The sequence below is a fragment of the Actinia tenebrosa genome, unplaced genomic scaffold (assembly GCF_029948245.1).
Source record: "Actinia tenebrosa isolate PJP-AT-01 unplaced genomic scaffold, QUT_ActTen_1.0 PGA_scaffold3__52_contigs__length_22856419, whole genome shotgun sequence".
Classification (NCBI taxonomy): Eukaryota; Metazoa; Cnidaria; class Anthozoa; order Actiniaria; family Actiniidae; genus Actinia; species Actinia tenebrosa.
Genome location: NW_028292580.1, coordinates 12,499,012 through 12,517,148, shown reverse-complemented (window position 1 = coordinate 12,517,148; position 18,137 = coordinate 12,499,012). Strand labels below are relative to the sequence as shown.

Below are 18,137 nucleotides of genomic sequence, written 5' to 3'. Positions count from 1 at the left end.
TATAATAATTTCGGGTAATGGCTAGTTGGCACGTAACACTCGTCGGGTATCTTTTCGGGTGTACAAACTGGAGTTTTTCGGCGTTTCCTGGTATCTTTTAGGGTATCGAAGTAAGACTCATAACTGACTCATCATCAAACGCAAAATTTAACAGCCATTTTGTAATTTGTATGATGGTATTTCCTATGGGTTAACATTCTCCCGAAGTCATTTTCTATATGCCGAGTAGATTTCCTGAGTAGAGTTCTGAAGCTTTTTACGAGCATATCCAATGTTTAATTTGTAGCCCCAATCCAACGACTCAACCCGCATTCATCGCACGCGGTGTTATTCATTTAAACGTGGTGTATTCTTGTCCCTATTCTTACAGCTGGAAAAAGAACAGAGAAGAAGGAAAAGAAGAAAAAGAAGAAAGATCAACTAGATGAGCTTATGGCAATGATGCCTACAATGACGGAGGCTGTAACCAAGGCGGCAAAGGCACATGAAAAAACCGTTTCAAAGTGGCAAGGGTTGTCGATCTCTGACTCTGATTAGCGAGTTGGATGACACTATATATTGACGTGTTATTGTTCGCAATAAAGTTTTTCTGTTCTCTTTGTTTGCCTGGCGTAATGTCATTTTAAGTGTTCCTATTTTCCTCACTATTTATTTCTAACATTAGAGTTCACGCACTAAACCCGTGAAACAAATACTAACTTTAAACAATATAAAACTATGATTAAACAAAAGAAAACAAAATATTCGGTATGAATTAGTACTAATTAGCACTATTTATTGTTCACGGGTTTAGTGCGTGCACACTATCATCGATTATAATTTTATTATCCATGATATAATTTGCTAACTGGAGCGTTTATCCGCCAACGGGAGCTGCCTTGATCCCTTGGAACTTTAAACTGAGAAACCTTAGCATAATGCAATTGATCATGACATGTATTAGAACATAATAACTATACGAACAGCTAAACAACAAAATCGTGAAAGTGCACAAGAAAACCATAATATTTTTACGCTGTGTCTATATGACCGGCAGCCAGTCAGGGTCTTCAAATTACTAAATGGCCGGCAGTCGATAATTTTTATTTATATCTAGCTAGAAATATAACCAATCGATTCCAAACTACTCCAACTTTATTCTTTTAGCCCAGGCGAACCCGAAAAACGTTTTAGATCTCATATTTTACTTTTCGTCGATGCCCGGCATAGAATACGAAGCCATGAATTCAGTGGGCCGACTTAGTGAAATCAATACACGACTGCCGGCTAAATAAAACACGAATTCCTAAATGACCGGCAGTCAAAAAATGCACATTTTCCTAAACCAATCGCTTCCAAACTACTCTAACTTTATTCTTTTAGCCCAGGCGAACCCGAAAAACGTTAGAATAAAAAAAATATTCAAAAAAATCAAAAAATCAAATCAAAAACATCTTTTTGGAGTATACTCGGAACTCTTGACTGCCGGCCAGGGTCATCAAATCACTAAATGTCCGGCAGTCTAGAATTTTTTATATTTATTCAAAACAACTTTTAGTTTTGTTCACTGTCCTTTTTCACAACCTTGCATGTGCTATCGTGTCTCGATCCGTCCACAAACTGAATTCAACTAGGCAAATTTTTGTTTTCTGATCTATAAACGAGTGGCAAGTCCAGATGCCCCGCCAATCCGTGCCCGTTTTTAGTAAAGAATAGGTGTTTGTAAACGATGATTCGTTAATAAAAGTAGCAACAACAATTACTTTGTTTAAGGACGTTCATGTGCAAAGTACCATTGGATTTATTAAAGTATACTAAGTTTGAAGATTTATAATAAGATATTGGGGCATCAACGGCTTGGTTTTAGAGCTAGGAGATTTCGAAGGGGCAAAAAACCGGTTTTGCTCATTACCAAAGACATTGAAATGACGTCATCAAAATAAGGGCGTGCACACGAATGTCATGCGTACAAAAGATGCGCCCGAACAATACCCATAAACGTCCTTAAGCACAGGTTCTTCGATAAGAGTCCAAATAATATACCGGTGACCTGAAATAGTTAGCTAACAAAAAACCTGTTTGCTTCATGGCAGAATACAGTGCTGGAGCAAAGGTTTGGGTAAGCAAATAAACGATCTTATTTGCGTCTTGTGTGCATGGTTGTGCTAGCGATTCACTCTATGCATTGTGTTTTGTTTTAACCTCTCACTTAGTTTATGTCAAGACACTAATTAGTTGCAATATGTTGCCATCTATTTCACGGGTATATTATTTGCACTCTCGTCTTCGATCTCAGTTGAAATTATGACTATATAAATTTCAATTTGCAAGATCTGCAAAGCCAATTTCGGTTCTTTGGTCTTTTCTTCGACGAAGTGCACTTCAAATGTGACCACAGCAGACATCGGTCACAGGCAATACTGTCTTCACATTCGTCATTTATAACTTTTGCGCAAACTGCGCAAACCCAGTCAATCTGATTCTTTTCCTCACTAACACTAAGAACTTTTGTCCATGCATCTTTTTCAAAGTATTTTTGAACGCGGTGAATGTCCACCAGTGATAGCTTCTGACACCTGGCCTGGCAGTAAGACATCATCTGTCTTCAATAGCCTTTTGCCCGCTGTAGCTTCACCTGCTGCCAACGTTGATACCAGGAAGCCCAAAATCAGTCGGTCTTTTTCGATTGGCTGGAGTTTACAGAAGGGAAGAAGGTTTTTTTGCTCTTTTTTCTTTTTATTTCTTGGTAGTCCAATCACCGTTACTTCCGCTCCTTTCGGACGACCTCTTTTGAGAATCTTTGGAGGCATCTTTATATTACCGTAATCGTACTCCTTGGCTTCTTGTGGCTTACCTTTTTCCTTTTCTGGCAGTGCCTTAATATCTAGATTGATGTTAACGTCAGCTTCTTTGTCGACGGCGTCTTTGACTTCATTTGTCTCATATGCTCCAACAGACATATCTCCTTCTAACTGGTTCCCTACCACTTCACATACTTCTACTTCATGGCCAAGTTGCCAACTCTTTATTAGAGATTCAAGGACTTTGTTTCGTTGGCGGAAGGTATCCATGCCTCCTTCACTGACGAGGGACGCAAGTACTTGTGCCGTTTGTAGACCCTTCTTAAATTTCTGCGACTGTGAAAGGGTTTTCTGTTCTTGCTTATGTGAAATAGACTCAACACAATGTGCCATGTCAGATTGCTCGTGGAGAATGGGGAGGGTATTCAGTCGATCTGTTGCCTGGTAGAATTCCATTGTCCAACGTTTGTGGACTAGTAATTCGTCAAAGGCTGGAAGACTAACCATTTCCTGAACCTTAAATATGTGCTTACATGGCAAAGACATTCTTGTGAAAAAGGCGCAATCACATTTTGTAGTCGTGGCATTGTGTGGTTCCTGGTTGCGGTTTTTCGACCCAGTCAGCATGAATTCTGTCATGCTTTTCTGTAGCACAACTGTAACCATAGCGGCCAATTCATGTTGTTCACGGACGAACTTGAATGCGTACGGAGTAAGGTGCTTTGAGTAATCTTGCAGATCCTGGCTTAGTTTCTCGAACTCTGTACATTTGCGCGTGATTGCCATCAAATAATGGTGGTTCCTTTCCTCTCTTAAGCATTTCAATACAGAAAAGAACTCTGACATAAACTGCATCAGACTTGCATACTTAGAACAAACACTTTTTATCTTGCTAAATGTCGATTCCAGGCGGTTATTTGTCGTTTCCCCCAGATTCAACTGTTTGTCCTTGAAGCCAGTTACCCATTGCTCCTTTATGGGGTGCCAGTTTAAGAGAAAGTAATCGATAACACTTTTAATGTTAGTGGTCTTCAGAAAAGCAAGGTTTCTTTCGTATTCGCCGGTAGTCTTGGAGTGTGCTAAAGAGGAAATAATCTCCAGTACTCTCAGCCGTTCGGCGGATGTAATACCCATCTTTTCACATGTAATTTCCCTTCTAAATGACCTCAAAGTATGATAGAGGCAGATATTCAAGGTGGCGGTCGGGAAGCAGGCTGCGAAGGTATCGCGTTCATTAAAAACTTTATCAGACATTACAACAGCAGTTCTGCTCCAATTCGTGTTGTGCTTTTTGAAGAGCTCAACGGATGCCTGTATTACTGCCTTTGTTTCTTCTGCTGAAATGAACATCGCAGCTACTTCACTCAATCCGTCGCCGTCTATGCACATGAGCAAATAAACAGGCATCCGTAACTCTAACAACTTGTACGTTGCATCTACCAGGAGAATTTCAGGGAAATGATTAAACATATTTTGCATGTAAACATCCTGATAAAATAGAGCCTTGAAATTGTTTTCCTCATCAACCACAACATCTGTGAGAGAGCCCGGTTGGTGCTTCAGATAAGCTATAACTCCTTCAAGATTATTTTTGTTCATATCTTTTTTTGAATTTTGCTTTATATTCGAAATATCTTTCAGCGTTACCTTTTGACCAGTAGTAGATTCAATTTTTTGTTTAATAAGTTTTGGATTTGCTTGCAGCTTGATCGCATCCTCGATATCCTTTGCGTGGGCTTTATTGTGCGCAGCTCGTTGGCGAGGTAGGTGCTCATAGATCGCTTGCTTGAGGATATGGTTATGATCTGTGACCACACGGTTTACCTGAAGGTGCTGGCCATCTGCCGACAAAACAATGTATACGTTAAATGGACATCCTTGTCGGAATGACTTTGTTTTCCGTTTCCTTTGCTCTCTAGCTCCCACCCCTCTACCACCAAATTTGCAGCTCAGTCTTAAAGAATAGTATGTAAGTTCTTGATTAGCAACGGCTACTCTTTTAGGTACACGCTTCGCTGCAGTTGACAAAATTCTGACGTCTCTTTTCCACAGTTCACAAAAATTAGTCTCTTCGTAAGTACTCTTTATCTCATCAAGTTCCTTCAAACTGCCAAATTTTTGACCCACAAAGAACACTTTACTTGCTTTATTAACCTTTCCTTTGTCACTTTCCTTTCCTTTTTTGCCGTCAGCTCCTTCGGCGTCAGAACCGTTCCAGTCTTCCTCTCCAGTCGCTCCTCCATCAACTTCATCTTCTATTTCTTCTGCATTCTCTTCCTGTGCCTCATCCTGTTCACTCACCTCCGTTGTCTCATCTTCTTCGTTTGCTTCAGTTGTCTCGTTCTCTGCGCTCTCGTCTTCTTCACTTGCTTCCGCTGTCTTTTCTTCACTCGCTTTCGCTGTCTTCGCTGTCGACATTTCCTTCCATGCTACATCATCAATTCCCATCCTTTTTCTCTTAGGTCTGGTTTTGGCCGCTGCTGCTACATTCTTACGTCCTCTTTTTACTGTTTGCCATCCCTGCGTCTCTTCCTGTATTTCACGTTCATCAACATCATCTTCAGGCAAATCATCGTCTGGAATTATCACGACATCTGGGGCCTTGAATTTAGTACGCGCACTCAGACTGCTAACAACAGGGGATGCAGATGGAGGCGGCACTTTCTCTTGCACTATTCCCATGACTGACAAAGAGATCGAATTTGTCAAGAGCCATGAGATGATGGTGTGCCTTAAAAAATCTGAATGGCTAGACGGAGACATCAACCAGGTCAGACCAGATGAAAGGGTGCCATGCCGATTTAGGAAAACATCTTTCCATAGTGTAGGAGCGTTACATGCAATACCTCCCATGACGGCCACTGCAACTCCACATATATTCGCACACGTTTGCAAAGGCATGTTTTTTAGGCAACTTCTCGTGCATTTGTATGGGGCTTTTTCGCTGTGCACGTGAGCCTGTTGAATACTTTTGAAAGGCTTTCTTCTGGTATGGACTTTCCCATAAACTGCTTGCACAATGGGTGATAAGACACCCTTGATCTTGGCCGGCATGTTCCAGGAAGCTGGGTCGCAGTAAAACCACTTGTTTACTGTGAGGTCAATATAAATCAAAGTCCAGTGATTGCCTTTTTGCCCTGGATTGCTGAAAAAAAAATCCCCGTTGCCAGTTTTCCCGACATTTGCAAAGAGAATCAAATATTTGACGGTAGGACTGATATGGGTATCGACGTAGTCGTTCAGATTATCTTCATTCATCATAACCAAATCATTGACCATCAGTGCACTTGTTTGACAGCTTTGACGATTGAGGATTTCAGCTATGCCCAGCATAATGCTGAAGTGAACCCATCCATTTCCAGCAACTGTTGCCAAATCGGATGCAAGGATATAGCTGTTATTATCCAGAACGATACTTACATCTGGTGTATGAAAGATCTTATCGGTAAAAACTTTAGCAAGCTCTTTTGAAATGCAACAGGCTTCATTTGGAACATTGATCTGTTTAGAGAGCCACTTTTGCTCACTAATTACTGCGCTCTTGACGTCACGGAGATCGTGTATTCTAATCAACTGGGAAAGCGAATGGACTGTGAATGTTCCTAATTCACAGGAAATAGCTGGGAATTTCCCCTTGCAGCAAAGGTCTTTCATTTGCTCGCAAGCCGACCTGGAGGGCATGTTGACCATGGAACACACCTCTGTTAGAAAATTGGGAAGCTTTTTACAAAGACGTTGCTTATGGCTGTAAAGTATCTGAGGATACTCTAGACTAGCTGTTTCCAACCGAGTTATTGCTTCAAATTTATCGTTCTTAAGTATGTCCTACAATGAGAGAAATCATAAAACAAGTGAGGAAGGGAAAAGGATGGGGGAAGGAGGGAGGGCGAGGCGATAAGAGAAGGAAGAAATATTTCGGACCTTTTAAATTACTCCATCGAAGGATTTAACATTTATTTCCGTTCGAATTTACGCTTCCTATGAATTCATTCCATATATATAGGTTAGTGTCCGATTATATGTCCTGTTAATAAACAGGATTAATTAGTAACTTTTAAGTTGATATTTAATCGCTGTGTCTATGTTATCCAATACAGAAATACTTAGGAAAAAATAATTTCTTGATTAGCATGGAAACCCGAGACGGGAGAATAGACTTCTGAAATGAGTAGTAATGAACACATGCCATTTGCCATCGCGTTATTCCCTGTAGCCCCCAAAAATTCATGTACTACTAACCTGAAGCTTTGTATCCATGGACAAACCTGAAATTATTTCAAATCATTTCAATCCAAAATATTTGTAAATTCGCCGCATGCCGAACAAAATGATTTTCTTATCGAAAACTAGCTATATGTATATCAAAACATACAAGATCTACTTGTTCATATATTAGAAATGTCTATTACTCACCTCTTTTTGCCGACATCCTTGTTTGAAGAAGAAAATCGCTTTGCTCTCTTAGTTATGAATTCAACCACACGTGCGGATCTTTCGCGCGAATACATCAATGACAAGGTCGTCAAAAGCTGTCAATATAGTCACGCTTTCCTGCGCTGTCACGCTGCACTGACATTGCATTGCATTTTGGGCCTTTATTACAACAATAGGAACAACAACAACAACAAAACTAGTGTGTTCCTTCCTTGAAATTATTATTGTTATTAACCTGCCGCCCAATCAAATCTTTCTTTCCTTCCATCCCTCCGAACTGTGCAAAAAGTTTAGTTGACTTTTAACTAAATCGGCTTCGTATTCTAATAGCTCAGGGTTGTGAAAAAGTGCCTGGTAATTCTTAAAATAAGGTTTTGTTAATCTAAAAGTTGTTTTGAATAAATATAAAAAATTCTAGACTGCCGGACATTTAGTGATTTGATGACCCTGGCCGGCAGTCAAGAGTTCCGAGTATACTCCAAAAAGATGTTTTTGATTTGATTTTTTGATTTTTTTGAATATTTTTTTTATTCTAACGTTTTTCGGGTTCGCCTGGGCTAAAAGAATAAAGTTAGAGTAGTTTGGAAGCGATTGGTTTAGGAAAATGTGCATTTTTTGACTGCCGGTCATTTAGGAATTCGTGTTTTATTTAGCCGGCAGTCGTGTATTGATTTCACTAAGTCGGCCCACTGAATTCATGGCTTCGTATTCTATGCCGGGCATCGACGAAAAGTAAAATATGAGATCTAAAACGTTTTTCGGGTTCGCTTGGGCTAAAAGAATAAAGTTGGAGTAGTTTGGAATCGATTGGTTATATTTCTAGCTAGATATAAATAAAAATTATCGACTGCCGGCCATTTAGTAATTTGAAGACCCTGACCGGCTGCCGGTCATATAGACACAGCGATATTTTTATTATTGGTATTTTTCGTCGCTTGGGAAAATAAACCTTCAGAAGACACTAATTCCATAGTTTTCTTTCGTGCTTGTTTGTCTTTTCACTTTCTGTGCATGAGTGTTCAGGGGATTCAGTAAAATCGTTCTACTGCGGCGCGTGTATGCATAACAATAGATGACTTAAGTGGGTCAAAACCAGACATGAGACAAATGTCCTATGCACTTTAACGAAAACCTCAATAGGATGACCAAAGTGTCAAAGGATGGCAAAAGATACACCAATATTACTTACCCGAAGTACAAAATGGGTGAGGAAGTTGTGCGTGACATAGCTGTGGAGCCAACATATGGTGAGCTACACATATACTATGATTACAAAATGATACAAATAGCAAATAACTTGATTTACTTTGTATCTGACATTGAATGGTTGTTAAATTATCAATTCTAGATTATGTGGAAAACGTGAAAAAAATACTGTTCAGTTCATCCAGAGACATGTTAGAGAAGATAATGAGTGAATATAAAGCCAAAGTCCCTGAACCTTTAAACAATAAATTCCCACAGAAAAGAAGTAAAGATGAAGCAATGGTTTACTATGAAGAAAGAAAACAAAAAGTTGTAAAATTGGTACCAACAGGTAATTTAGGGAATGAGCTCCATAAACAAAATGAAATAAAAGTGCAAGGATTAAAAAAAATACTCCAAATCCCATATTAGGGGGGGGGGGGGGGGTTGGGGAAAACTGGGGTTATATGAATTTGAAAGAGCCGAGTTTTCTATGTGTGTGATATATTATTTTTATGTCGTAGCTAAGCATCAGGAAGAACTTCTTCAGGAGTGTTCATCCACAAAGAAAAGGAAATCTGATGATTCAAGTATAGAGCCGCCAAAGGAAAAAGTCAGGAAATGCAAGAAATGTAGTAACCCAATGAAAGGACACCCAAAGAACAAATGTCCTACTTAATAACAGATTTAGAGAAAAGGTGAAAAAATGTATTGAACAATCAGTAAGAAATATTTTGCAAGCACAGTGTTAATTAGCTGTTATTTGCAGCTCGTTCTTGCCCAGATTGGTACCCTTTAGTTGCATTGGTTGGATATTTGCACCTGATGTCATGATATATACAAGCTGGAAGAGGTCTAGTATTCTCCCATCCCATATATCCACACAACCATCTTATCAACCATCTATAAGCCACTGCCTTAATAAACCTATAAGGTAAAAAGGAATTGATAACTGGATAAAGAAAAAGATGTGGGAACTAGGTGAAAATGCTTTGAAAAATATCAAATGACGATATGTATATCAAATAATGTATGTGTAATAACGACAGAACTTGACTAAAGTATTATGAATTAATGTCTTACTCGTTTTCAGTGTGTCCCTGTTTACGGTATCGTCTGCCTTCTTTATCTGTGAACAGAGGCCCAACTTGAAGTAGTACTGTTTTGTTGGTCATCGCTTGGTAATCCGGGTGTGTTAAAATACATTGAGCATTTAACCCTTCGAAAGTGAAGCGTCCCAAGCAACAAGCCATTTCTTTACAGCACCGAAATTCTGCCCTCAGGACCAGATGATTGTCGTGGCAATTTCCACAAGAACACCTTTGAAAGCAAGAGATAAATTGTCAATTACAAAGACATGACACTTACGAATAAACAATTATACACTATAAACTTACCAATTTTGTAGAGGCACTATTTTCTCAAATCTCAGTCTTAAAGTATCTGCTGTAAGGCCATCTCCATCGACCTCATCACCGACTTGTTCTTCTGCCAGATCATTACCCAAGGCGAGTGGTTCGTCTTCGTACGGTCTGAACACACTTTCAAAATTAAAATTGATTTCGTCCTCATCATTACTGTCTTCATTTTCGATACTTTCGTTCGTGGATAACTCTGATTCTAAGTCAGACATGATAGATTCGAGCGAATGAGGCACAAAAACTATAAAAATACAACTCTGTACTGACTTGCACGGATAAACACGAGTCCTCGCAGTGACGTCATCGTGGTTGTAAACCAGGTCCCAGACCCCGGACAGTTTTTGGTGCAAATGACTGATTTTCGAAGGCGAAAAAAAATTATTTAGTTACACTGAATTCCAAAAAAAATAGCATCACGATACTCGGAAAATGTTAAATTTTGTTGTTTTAAAATAACACGGAGGTCGAACATTTGGTTTCATAAACACTTTAAAGTGTAAAAAGTTTCTATTCACTAAAAACACCTGGTGGTTTAGTAGATTTATTGGAACATTCCTTTGCATTGTCCGCGCTGAATGTTATCCAGACATGACAACCATGGCAACGGGCATGAAGCTTTCGTTCAGTCTCGGTTATATAGAATGCAACTAGAATACTCTCAGCTCCTTTCTGTGTGTTGTTTGTGTGAGCTGTACACGTAATTCTTTTGTCGTGATATTTGTTTTCCCAAAAAAAAAAAACATTCGTATTCAAGACATGCAAATTTTCTTATTCCTTCCTTTATGAGCGAACTGGCAAATATCTAGGCAAAATATAGTTCATATATACGAAAAAACAGGGCTTCCATTTATGGTATTAATTTTTGTAAATTAACCTTACAAATTTGTAAAATGTGCCGTATAAATAGAAATAACAGACTATACAACTCTACTAAGCTATATTATCTCTCGTTTCATTTTACTTCAAACTCAAAAAGCAAACACTTTGAATAGAGTTAGGGCCCTGTCCACAAGTATCCTGATATTTTTGAACCCTCAACTTTTTCTTCACGGGTTGGCTTCCCATCAACATATCCGGTGAGTTAATGAATCCGCAACTTTTTAAATTGTCTTTAAAGTGGATTTTTTGAATACGACTTGAATACGGACGGTCGAATTCCTATTTTTTTTATTCGACCGTCCGTCCTCACTAGGCCGTATTCACAGCGCAGCAGCGCTATCACAAAGATTCACCGCATTGAAGTGGACGTGTGGCAAAAATAGCCTAAAGATGTTTGATTAAACCTACATACGGAAATCTACTACGGTGAAAACCAAAAGATCATATATGTAATTAAGATAAAATTCACGCCTTAATATCGGCATTTTTTTGTACAATTTGCGTAAAGAGTTTATTTGAAACAATGATATCCCTAGTATCAAACTTAGGGTGACGATCTACTTTACGTCAGAAACCGTTTCCTATTTTTCTCAAACTGTATAATTTTTTTTACATCTTTGTCTTTTTCAATTTGCGTAAAGAGTTTATTTGCAACGATGATACCCCTAGTATCAAACTTGAACTGCCATTTGAAGTTACATGCCAGAAAAACGGGAATTTTATTATTTTTGAGGTGTCAATATTCTTAGATAATTTTCTGGTTGTTTTCAGTGTTTTCTTTCGTAACATTTAGTACCATCTTAGTTAATCTATTTAATGCATGGCTTATCCTCACCTTGGTGATGTTCGGAAAAGTTACCAATACGGAGATCTTCATTTCTGAACAATGTAGCCTGTATCATCGTAGTGCAAGAAAACAAGAAAAGCAACAAATAAGACAACATTTTAAAGTCTCCTTTGTCCAAAGCAGGGATATCAACCGACTCTTTTGGTTACATCTGACTCGAAGACGATCATAAAAAATAAAAGGATGTCGAGAATGCACCTGCCTTAAGAGAGGGGATTGCAAAGATGTCAAGTTATGTCACGTTTTCCGTGACAACGTAACACGTGATTGTTGCGACGTCAGTTCATGTTTCCAGGAGACGAATGCGTTTCTCTTGGTTTTACGATAGAATAAATTATATCTCAAAAACCAACAGCGTCTTCAACAATAAGCGGAAAGCAACTGAATAAGGGTGAAAATGAATCCCAATTCCTGATAGAAACTATAATTAATAATTTATAGCAAATCAGGATTAAAGATTTGAACGTTGTTTTAGGACGAAAGAGATACCGTTAATGATGCAGAAAATAAGATTTAATTTGGTTCTTGATCATGTTTAGGCCCCCAGTAAGCAACCTTTTAACGATGCCTATGGAAAAACGCAACTATTAACTAACCAACTACCAAGAACTATCAAAGTCAGGATCACTAGAATATACTAAATTATGTATGCCATTCATAGTTCTGTCATACAGTGCATATTTGAAAAGAAAATGTTTCATTGTGAGTTGAGCGTTGTGTGCATAGAATATTAAATGTAGTGGTGGTGTTCCCAGTTAGTGCGAAAGCGCTAGAGCGACTAGACAATTGAATAAAAGTGATTTTTGTTTTTGCTCTCTCACGTTCGCATATTGACCACTCCATAGATGAACACTGACGCTTTGACGGGATAAACAAAACTAGTATAGCTTCTAACCCACCTGATTCCGCACGTGTGAGTGTCTACACATCATTATATAAACAGGACATACAAATCATACAAATCTTATTACTGAAAATATTCAGTCGTATATTTCATGCAATTTCTCCTTTACTTTTTACTTTGAACAGAAGGCTTCGAATTGGTTTACCAATATCGAGGTACTCTTTCCATTTAAGGGGTTCTTTTTAATACACCTGTTCGCTTTAAGGGGGTAAGATCACGTGACCTCAGTGTAAGTGCATCTTTCACTAAATAGAACTAATCCAATGTTTTTCCATTTCAATTTATGTGTAATTCATTAGAGTAGGGCACTCTATTATTTTTTTGTTTAACAGTTGCACACGAGAAGACACATGAATACAGATACAACTCAACTAAATAATTTTATTCTCAAGAGAGTGACACTGGGCAAAACATTGCGCCCAAGAGGAACAAGCCTGAAGCGAGATGACGCTTTACCCCCGACTCTATACCATAATAGTTTTTTAAATTCTTTCATATTAAAATTTTTGATTCCTTAGAGAATACAGGAACAATAGTCATAATTAAAGAACAAAAGCAATGTGAAAAGGATTATGGTCTAGAGACGGGGGTAAAACGTCATCTCGCTTCAGGATTATTGGTCCATTGCCTGCGAGAATAAGATTCATAATAAATAATCAAAAATAAGAAATGTTGAATGCTGTAATAAAAAACTTAAAACAAAAAAATAGCTTGGAACTAAAAACCACCGAGAAAATGTTAAAAACGAAAAATTAGTTGCATTTGTTAAGAAAATGGATCCTTGGGTCTTTTAGCCCGAAAATGATAGTTTGTATAATCATAGCTAGTTAAGACATGTAACTTACTTATACTTTTCGATAAATTATTCCTTAACTTTGTAATACGATATTGAAATATCGAACTTTCAATTCTCTTGTCTCAAAAAGGTCCAAGCCAAATATACACAAGCTTTTAAATAACAAAGTTTTGACGTACGTTCATCAATTCTTAAAGTTTGTATTAAAACGGTCCTTTTGTTGAAAAAAAACAACACTTCACCAGTATCGATAATTACTCCGGGAATAAAGTCAAATAAAACTGCAAAATAGTCCTGGGGGTTTCAGGGATACACGAATCAGAGCTCAGGTGAATAGGGTACATAAAGTTTAGCATTTAATATAAATTTTTAGTTCAAGAAGTGAACGGTCAGAACAAACTACGCAGAAGTCGTTGTAGAGTTTTATGAGCATAGAGCGATAAAAATTACTTGAAGTGCTTCTGCAGACAACTTTTAGGAGAAAAAGTCTAGATATAGTGGCTTTGGAGAAATTCGACTGGTTAAGAAGAAAGAGAATGGCCATATCTGTATACTTGGTGCTGTGCGCGGTCATGTTGACAGGTAAGGCTTTGAGAACTTAGCAAAACAATGATTGAAATTTAGCTAGATCTTGATTTTCGCTGATAGCATGATAATGCACTAATGAACTGTTTTTGATTTGAGAGATGGACAGAGAACATTAAAAGGAGCAATCTTAGTCTCAGATCAAGCTTGCGCGTGTGCTACGAAATATAACCTAGGGTGACGCATTCATAGATATTGCACAACGAAGTGGTTTATTTTCCAAAAGCGAAAAATTGACATTTTGTAGATTTTTTTAAAAACTTGATTATCTACCCATGTAGAAATTATAACTGTTTTTGCTCGATGATGATGGCAAATTAGTTCCTTGGAATTATATGGGATGCGCAATCTAGTGGAAAAACAGGTTTAACAGTCAGGCATACCTATAAAAATTCCAACTCGCCAGATCGAACCCTGAAGCAAATTCGGGGCTGATCTTCTAAGTCAGAACACGGCCAACTTACAGATTGAATTGGGATTTAGATCTTTGGGATCAGTGCAGCTTTATGCGGAGGGAGGAAAAGCGGAGAACCCGGAGAAAACCTTCCAATCAAGGAAGAGACCGAACAAAATCTACTCAAATGATGATACAAGGCATTTGTTATAATTTATCGACAACGGAACTTTGCATTGCCTTACACTTTACACTCCAAATTTGAATCGCCCATCAATTATTTACCGACATCCTTCACGTTCTTTCTTTGTGCCAAGAACTACACATCGTAAAGTCCATCTACGTATTAATCATTAAGCATGTCAAAGCTGTTGGATTTAATTTTATTTGTAACAGATACGGATTACATGCAGAGAATGAATTTTTTATTTAAAAAGCCGAATCAGAAATTCGTTGGATAATTGTCAGATACGGGATGATGAGTTCTGCAAGCCAAAGCCTGGCTTAAACATTGAATTTGAAGTGCCTGTTTTTCCATTCCTCTACGGAAATATTCAGTGATAAAATTCTTGATATGCAATCAAGACCAACTGCATTCTTAAATTGATGTACAATAGTGTTTGAGTATGTAACGATTTTTACTAGATGATATTAAATATCGAAGAGAGCCTAGTAGGAAAAAAAGAAAAGAAAAGAAAGAGAAAATTGCAGCGAATGTTGTTTAAGAAGTAAAATCTTTTGCATGGATGTGTAATTGTGGTGGAAATGGTGTTCTATATTACCGTTTGAGCACACCGTCAAATATTCTATTGTTTTGAAGTCTACGAGCGAGGTTAATGGGTCAATAAAATGATGCTACCGAAGACAACCGTTATATTTGTCATTTTGGAAAACTTAAAAAAAAAGAAGAACATCGGAAGATCATAAACTAGAAAGAAGATGAAAACACGTTAGATAGCATGGCTTTAGCTTGGAAAAGCACTTTTGAAACACATGCTGGTCGTTTGCGCATGCTCTGAAAAAACTGCAAGGTTTATATTTTATGTTTGCTTAGTATACATCGTGTTGTTTACCGTTAAGTATATTTGATGTCCTTATGAAATAATGTACTACTTTGTCTTGTAATATCGTGAAATAACCTGAGTTAAAGTTCAAATGACATTTTATGTACAATACGTGCCTAAAATACTTCTCCACAAATTTGACTGATCGTGTTTGATAAACAAAAATAAAAACAATGTTTGATGATAGAAAAACGATATTGCATGTTGATATGGAAAAAATATGGTTGCTTGAAAGCGCTAAGGAATTCTGTGAAAATATCAAACTTTCGGTTCATCGAATACACGCATTTTGACAAACAACACTCATAGTGATGCCGAATTTTCAAATTAATTCCTGAAGAACGTTTTCTAAAATTATAAATGACAATTAGGCAAAGTTACGTCGTAATCCAAAGAGTTTGTCAGTTGTTGAATCATTATACCTCCCGTGACTAGTTTAGTACCACGAATTGAACGGAAGAATTTAATTGAAAATTTATATAAGAAATTGTTTGATTCCGTAATTTAGAAAAATGAAAATGCTAGAAGTCAAGTTTACAGTAAATATGATGTAGCTGGGATGATTTTGGAGTATCAAATTAATGACCGTTTATATGTAGAGGCTGACCTCTCAATAGATCTTTAATTTATAAAATATTCGAAATTAATAAAAATTTCGAAATTATTTTTGTTTCACGTCCTTACACTTTTGTCGCTGAATGAGCCACCCTGGTTAAATAAAATGTACTTACATTTCTATTGTCTTTAAATTGGAGTTCTATTTTTCTTCATTACTGATAGTGGACCTGTGTACTGGCATGCATTATGGGCGCTGTAATGAAACATTTTTCTTGACCAAAGCCATGAGTTGCGAGAAGACCTTCTATCGAAAACTAATATCAAGTTCTTCACCAAGTAATTGCAGGTAACGAAGCATCATATACGGTTAGTGTGTACAGCGGTTTTCGTATGAGTGGGAAACGAACCGTACTGTGCGGTACGTCATGGCGTAACATCGTAATGAAGTTTCAATTGTTTTCCAGTAATTCATCCAATCGATCCGCCACAAAATTTAGCTACTGTTACAGCTACAAACTTGCCGTGTCGCGTTTCCCACTCAAACGAAAACCGCTCCATACGTGTTTTTAGTATCTTTACATATGTGAATATACTTATTTCAATAAAGTTAGTCAACAAAAACCTAGAAAGCTGAGATCACTGAGGATCATGGGAAACAATTCATTTCAAACAAGTAAAGCTTTTTGATACAAACTGCAGCTTGAGGATGCTCAGAGGTGAGACTGTAACTGGTAAAAGATGTGCAAGGCCATCAACAGTTATCAAGCGGCTGAAACATGTAAAATGTATCTACAGATCATCCATGTCAGCCTCAGCTTTATAGCTTTTCGGGTGACTAACTTTATTGAAATAAGTATATAACTTGTGTTTAAAATACTAAGACGATTATTCGCCTTACAAATTTTTTTTAGCCAAATGTACAACGTTCACGTGTATGATTGCTACAAAGAAACCCTCTTACAGTGTTACCGTGATGCGATAACAAACTGGCAACTACACGTCAGGGTGGGGCTACTCACCCTGGATGCTTTTGGGGAGGCACAGTTTTACTGTTCTACCAATAAAACCATTAGAAAGCTGACAGAAATGCCAGATGAAGTTAGGAAACATTTTCCATGTTCAGATGAGTACTTGGAAAAGGGACAAAAATGTGCTGATAAAGTTAGGAATATTCTTGCAAATAATCCAAGGGATCGATCATTGTGCAGGTATTTCTGTCTGTCTCTTTTTATTTCCTTCGTTATATCCAAGAATATCTAGAAGTTTTCAGATCTTCTGCGCTATCAAAACTTGTTGTGATGAGCACGATGACTTGAAAAGTAACTTGGTATACAATCCGAGAAAGAATGCAATGCGCACTATTTTAAGGTGGCTGACTACTTTGGTATATAATAAACAGAAAAAAATCAAATATTAAAAAGTAGTCAGCCACGTAAAACAAACACAACTAGCTTCCGCATCTTTCTGTTTTGTTAAATGTTTTACAGAGAGTACTCGCTGAGTGTCTTATGTACACAAAATGTCGCCAAGGCACACTGCAATACAACAATTGAGATTCCTGGACATCTTGGAGGAAATCCATTCTGTCCTGAAGAGATGGTCGAGAATGATGGCAAAGAGGACGTGACCGAAATCACTTCAAAACAACTGACTGAAGATAACAAAGATAAGGATGTGGTCGAGAATGATGGCAAAGAGGACGTGACCGAAGTCACTTCTTATTCTGAAGATAACACAGATAAGGATGCAAAAGCAATGGTTGAGACAAGTGTACCTTCGACAAGCTTGGCTGACATTCATCATCCGGCATGTTGGCAGTCTTGGTTTCTGGTTGCTATGTTGGGCATTTTGTTCTTTAACGCATAGACCGAGAATTTCTCCGTCACAGTTCTTGTTTTAAATATAACACGAAGGCTCTTTATTGAAGCAAGCAATTTAAAAAAATATCAAAGTGCTCAGCTGATTGTTCATAAATACTAATTTTTTGGCCGAATGTCAGTTAACTGTAATAATTTTACGAACGCTGGCCATAATAGTAATAAAAATGTTGAAATATAAGTTAACTGTCAACTAATAGTTGTAGGTTATTTGTCAGTTAACCACTACTTTTTTGGACAATGTTCAGTTAACTACTAACCCCATTGGCTCCCTCTTTGAAGTAAAGAATTAAGCATTTTGGGCGGTACCGAGAAAGAAAGTTTTTGTATTTCATGAAATAAAACTTGTTGAATAAAATTATTGATGCCTAATTAAATTTAATGAATAAAATGCATTTATAAGAAGTAATTGA

The 18,137-nt window shown here is 37.5% G+C and overlaps 3 protein-coding genes and 1 long non-coding RNA gene across 4 annotated transcripts; 2 read left to right on the top strand and 2 right to left on the bottom strand.

Moving 5' to 3' along the window:
* Positions 1 to 1,165: 1,165 nt before the first annotated feature.
* On the bottom strand, positions 1,166 to 8,337 carry LOC116305375 (uncharacterized). The gene is given in 3 exon segments (XM_031715271.2): positions 1,166 to 2,540; positions 2,542 to 6,605; positions 7,020 to 8,337. Coding segments are annotated over 3 exon segments (4,335 nt in total). The 5' UTR covers positions 7,038 to 8,337; the 3' UTR covers positions 1,166 to 2,287.
* A 12-nt stretch (positions 8,338 to 8,349) lies between these two features.
* On the top strand, positions 8,350 to 9,973 carry LOC116295834 (uncharacterized). Its single transcript, XR_016120751.1, has 4 exons — positions 8,350 to 8,461; positions 8,679 to 8,751; positions 8,924 to 9,097; positions 9,493 to 9,973. It is a non-coding gene; the product is annotated as an uncharacterized LOC116295834 (long non-coding RNA).
* On the bottom strand, positions 9,086 to 10,032 carry LOC116295833 (uncharacterized). Its single transcript, XM_089035454.1, has 3 exons — positions 9,797 to 10,032; positions 9,483 to 9,719; positions 9,086 to 9,326 (listed from the first exon to the last, which is right to left on the bottom strand). Exons 1-3 carry the CDS (start codon positions 10,030 to 10,032, stop codon positions 9,152 to 9,154), a joined length of 648 nt encoding a protein of 215 aa, XP_088891580.1. The 3' UTR covers positions 9,086 to 9,151.
* A 6,048-nt stretch (positions 10,033 to 16,080) lies between these two features.
* Positions 16,081 to 17,828, top strand: LOC116305378 (uncharacterized). The gene is made up of 3 exons (XM_031715275.2): positions 16,081 to 16,193; positions 16,759 to 17,055; positions 17,335 to 17,828. The coding sequence occupies exons 1-3, from the start codon at positions 16,087 to 16,089 to the stop codon at positions 17,711 to 17,713; spliced, it is 783 nt and encodes a 260-aa protein (XP_031571135.1). The 5' UTR covers positions 16,081 to 16,086; the 3' UTR covers positions 17,714 to 17,828.
* Positions 17,829 to 18,137: the final 309 nt, after the last annotated feature.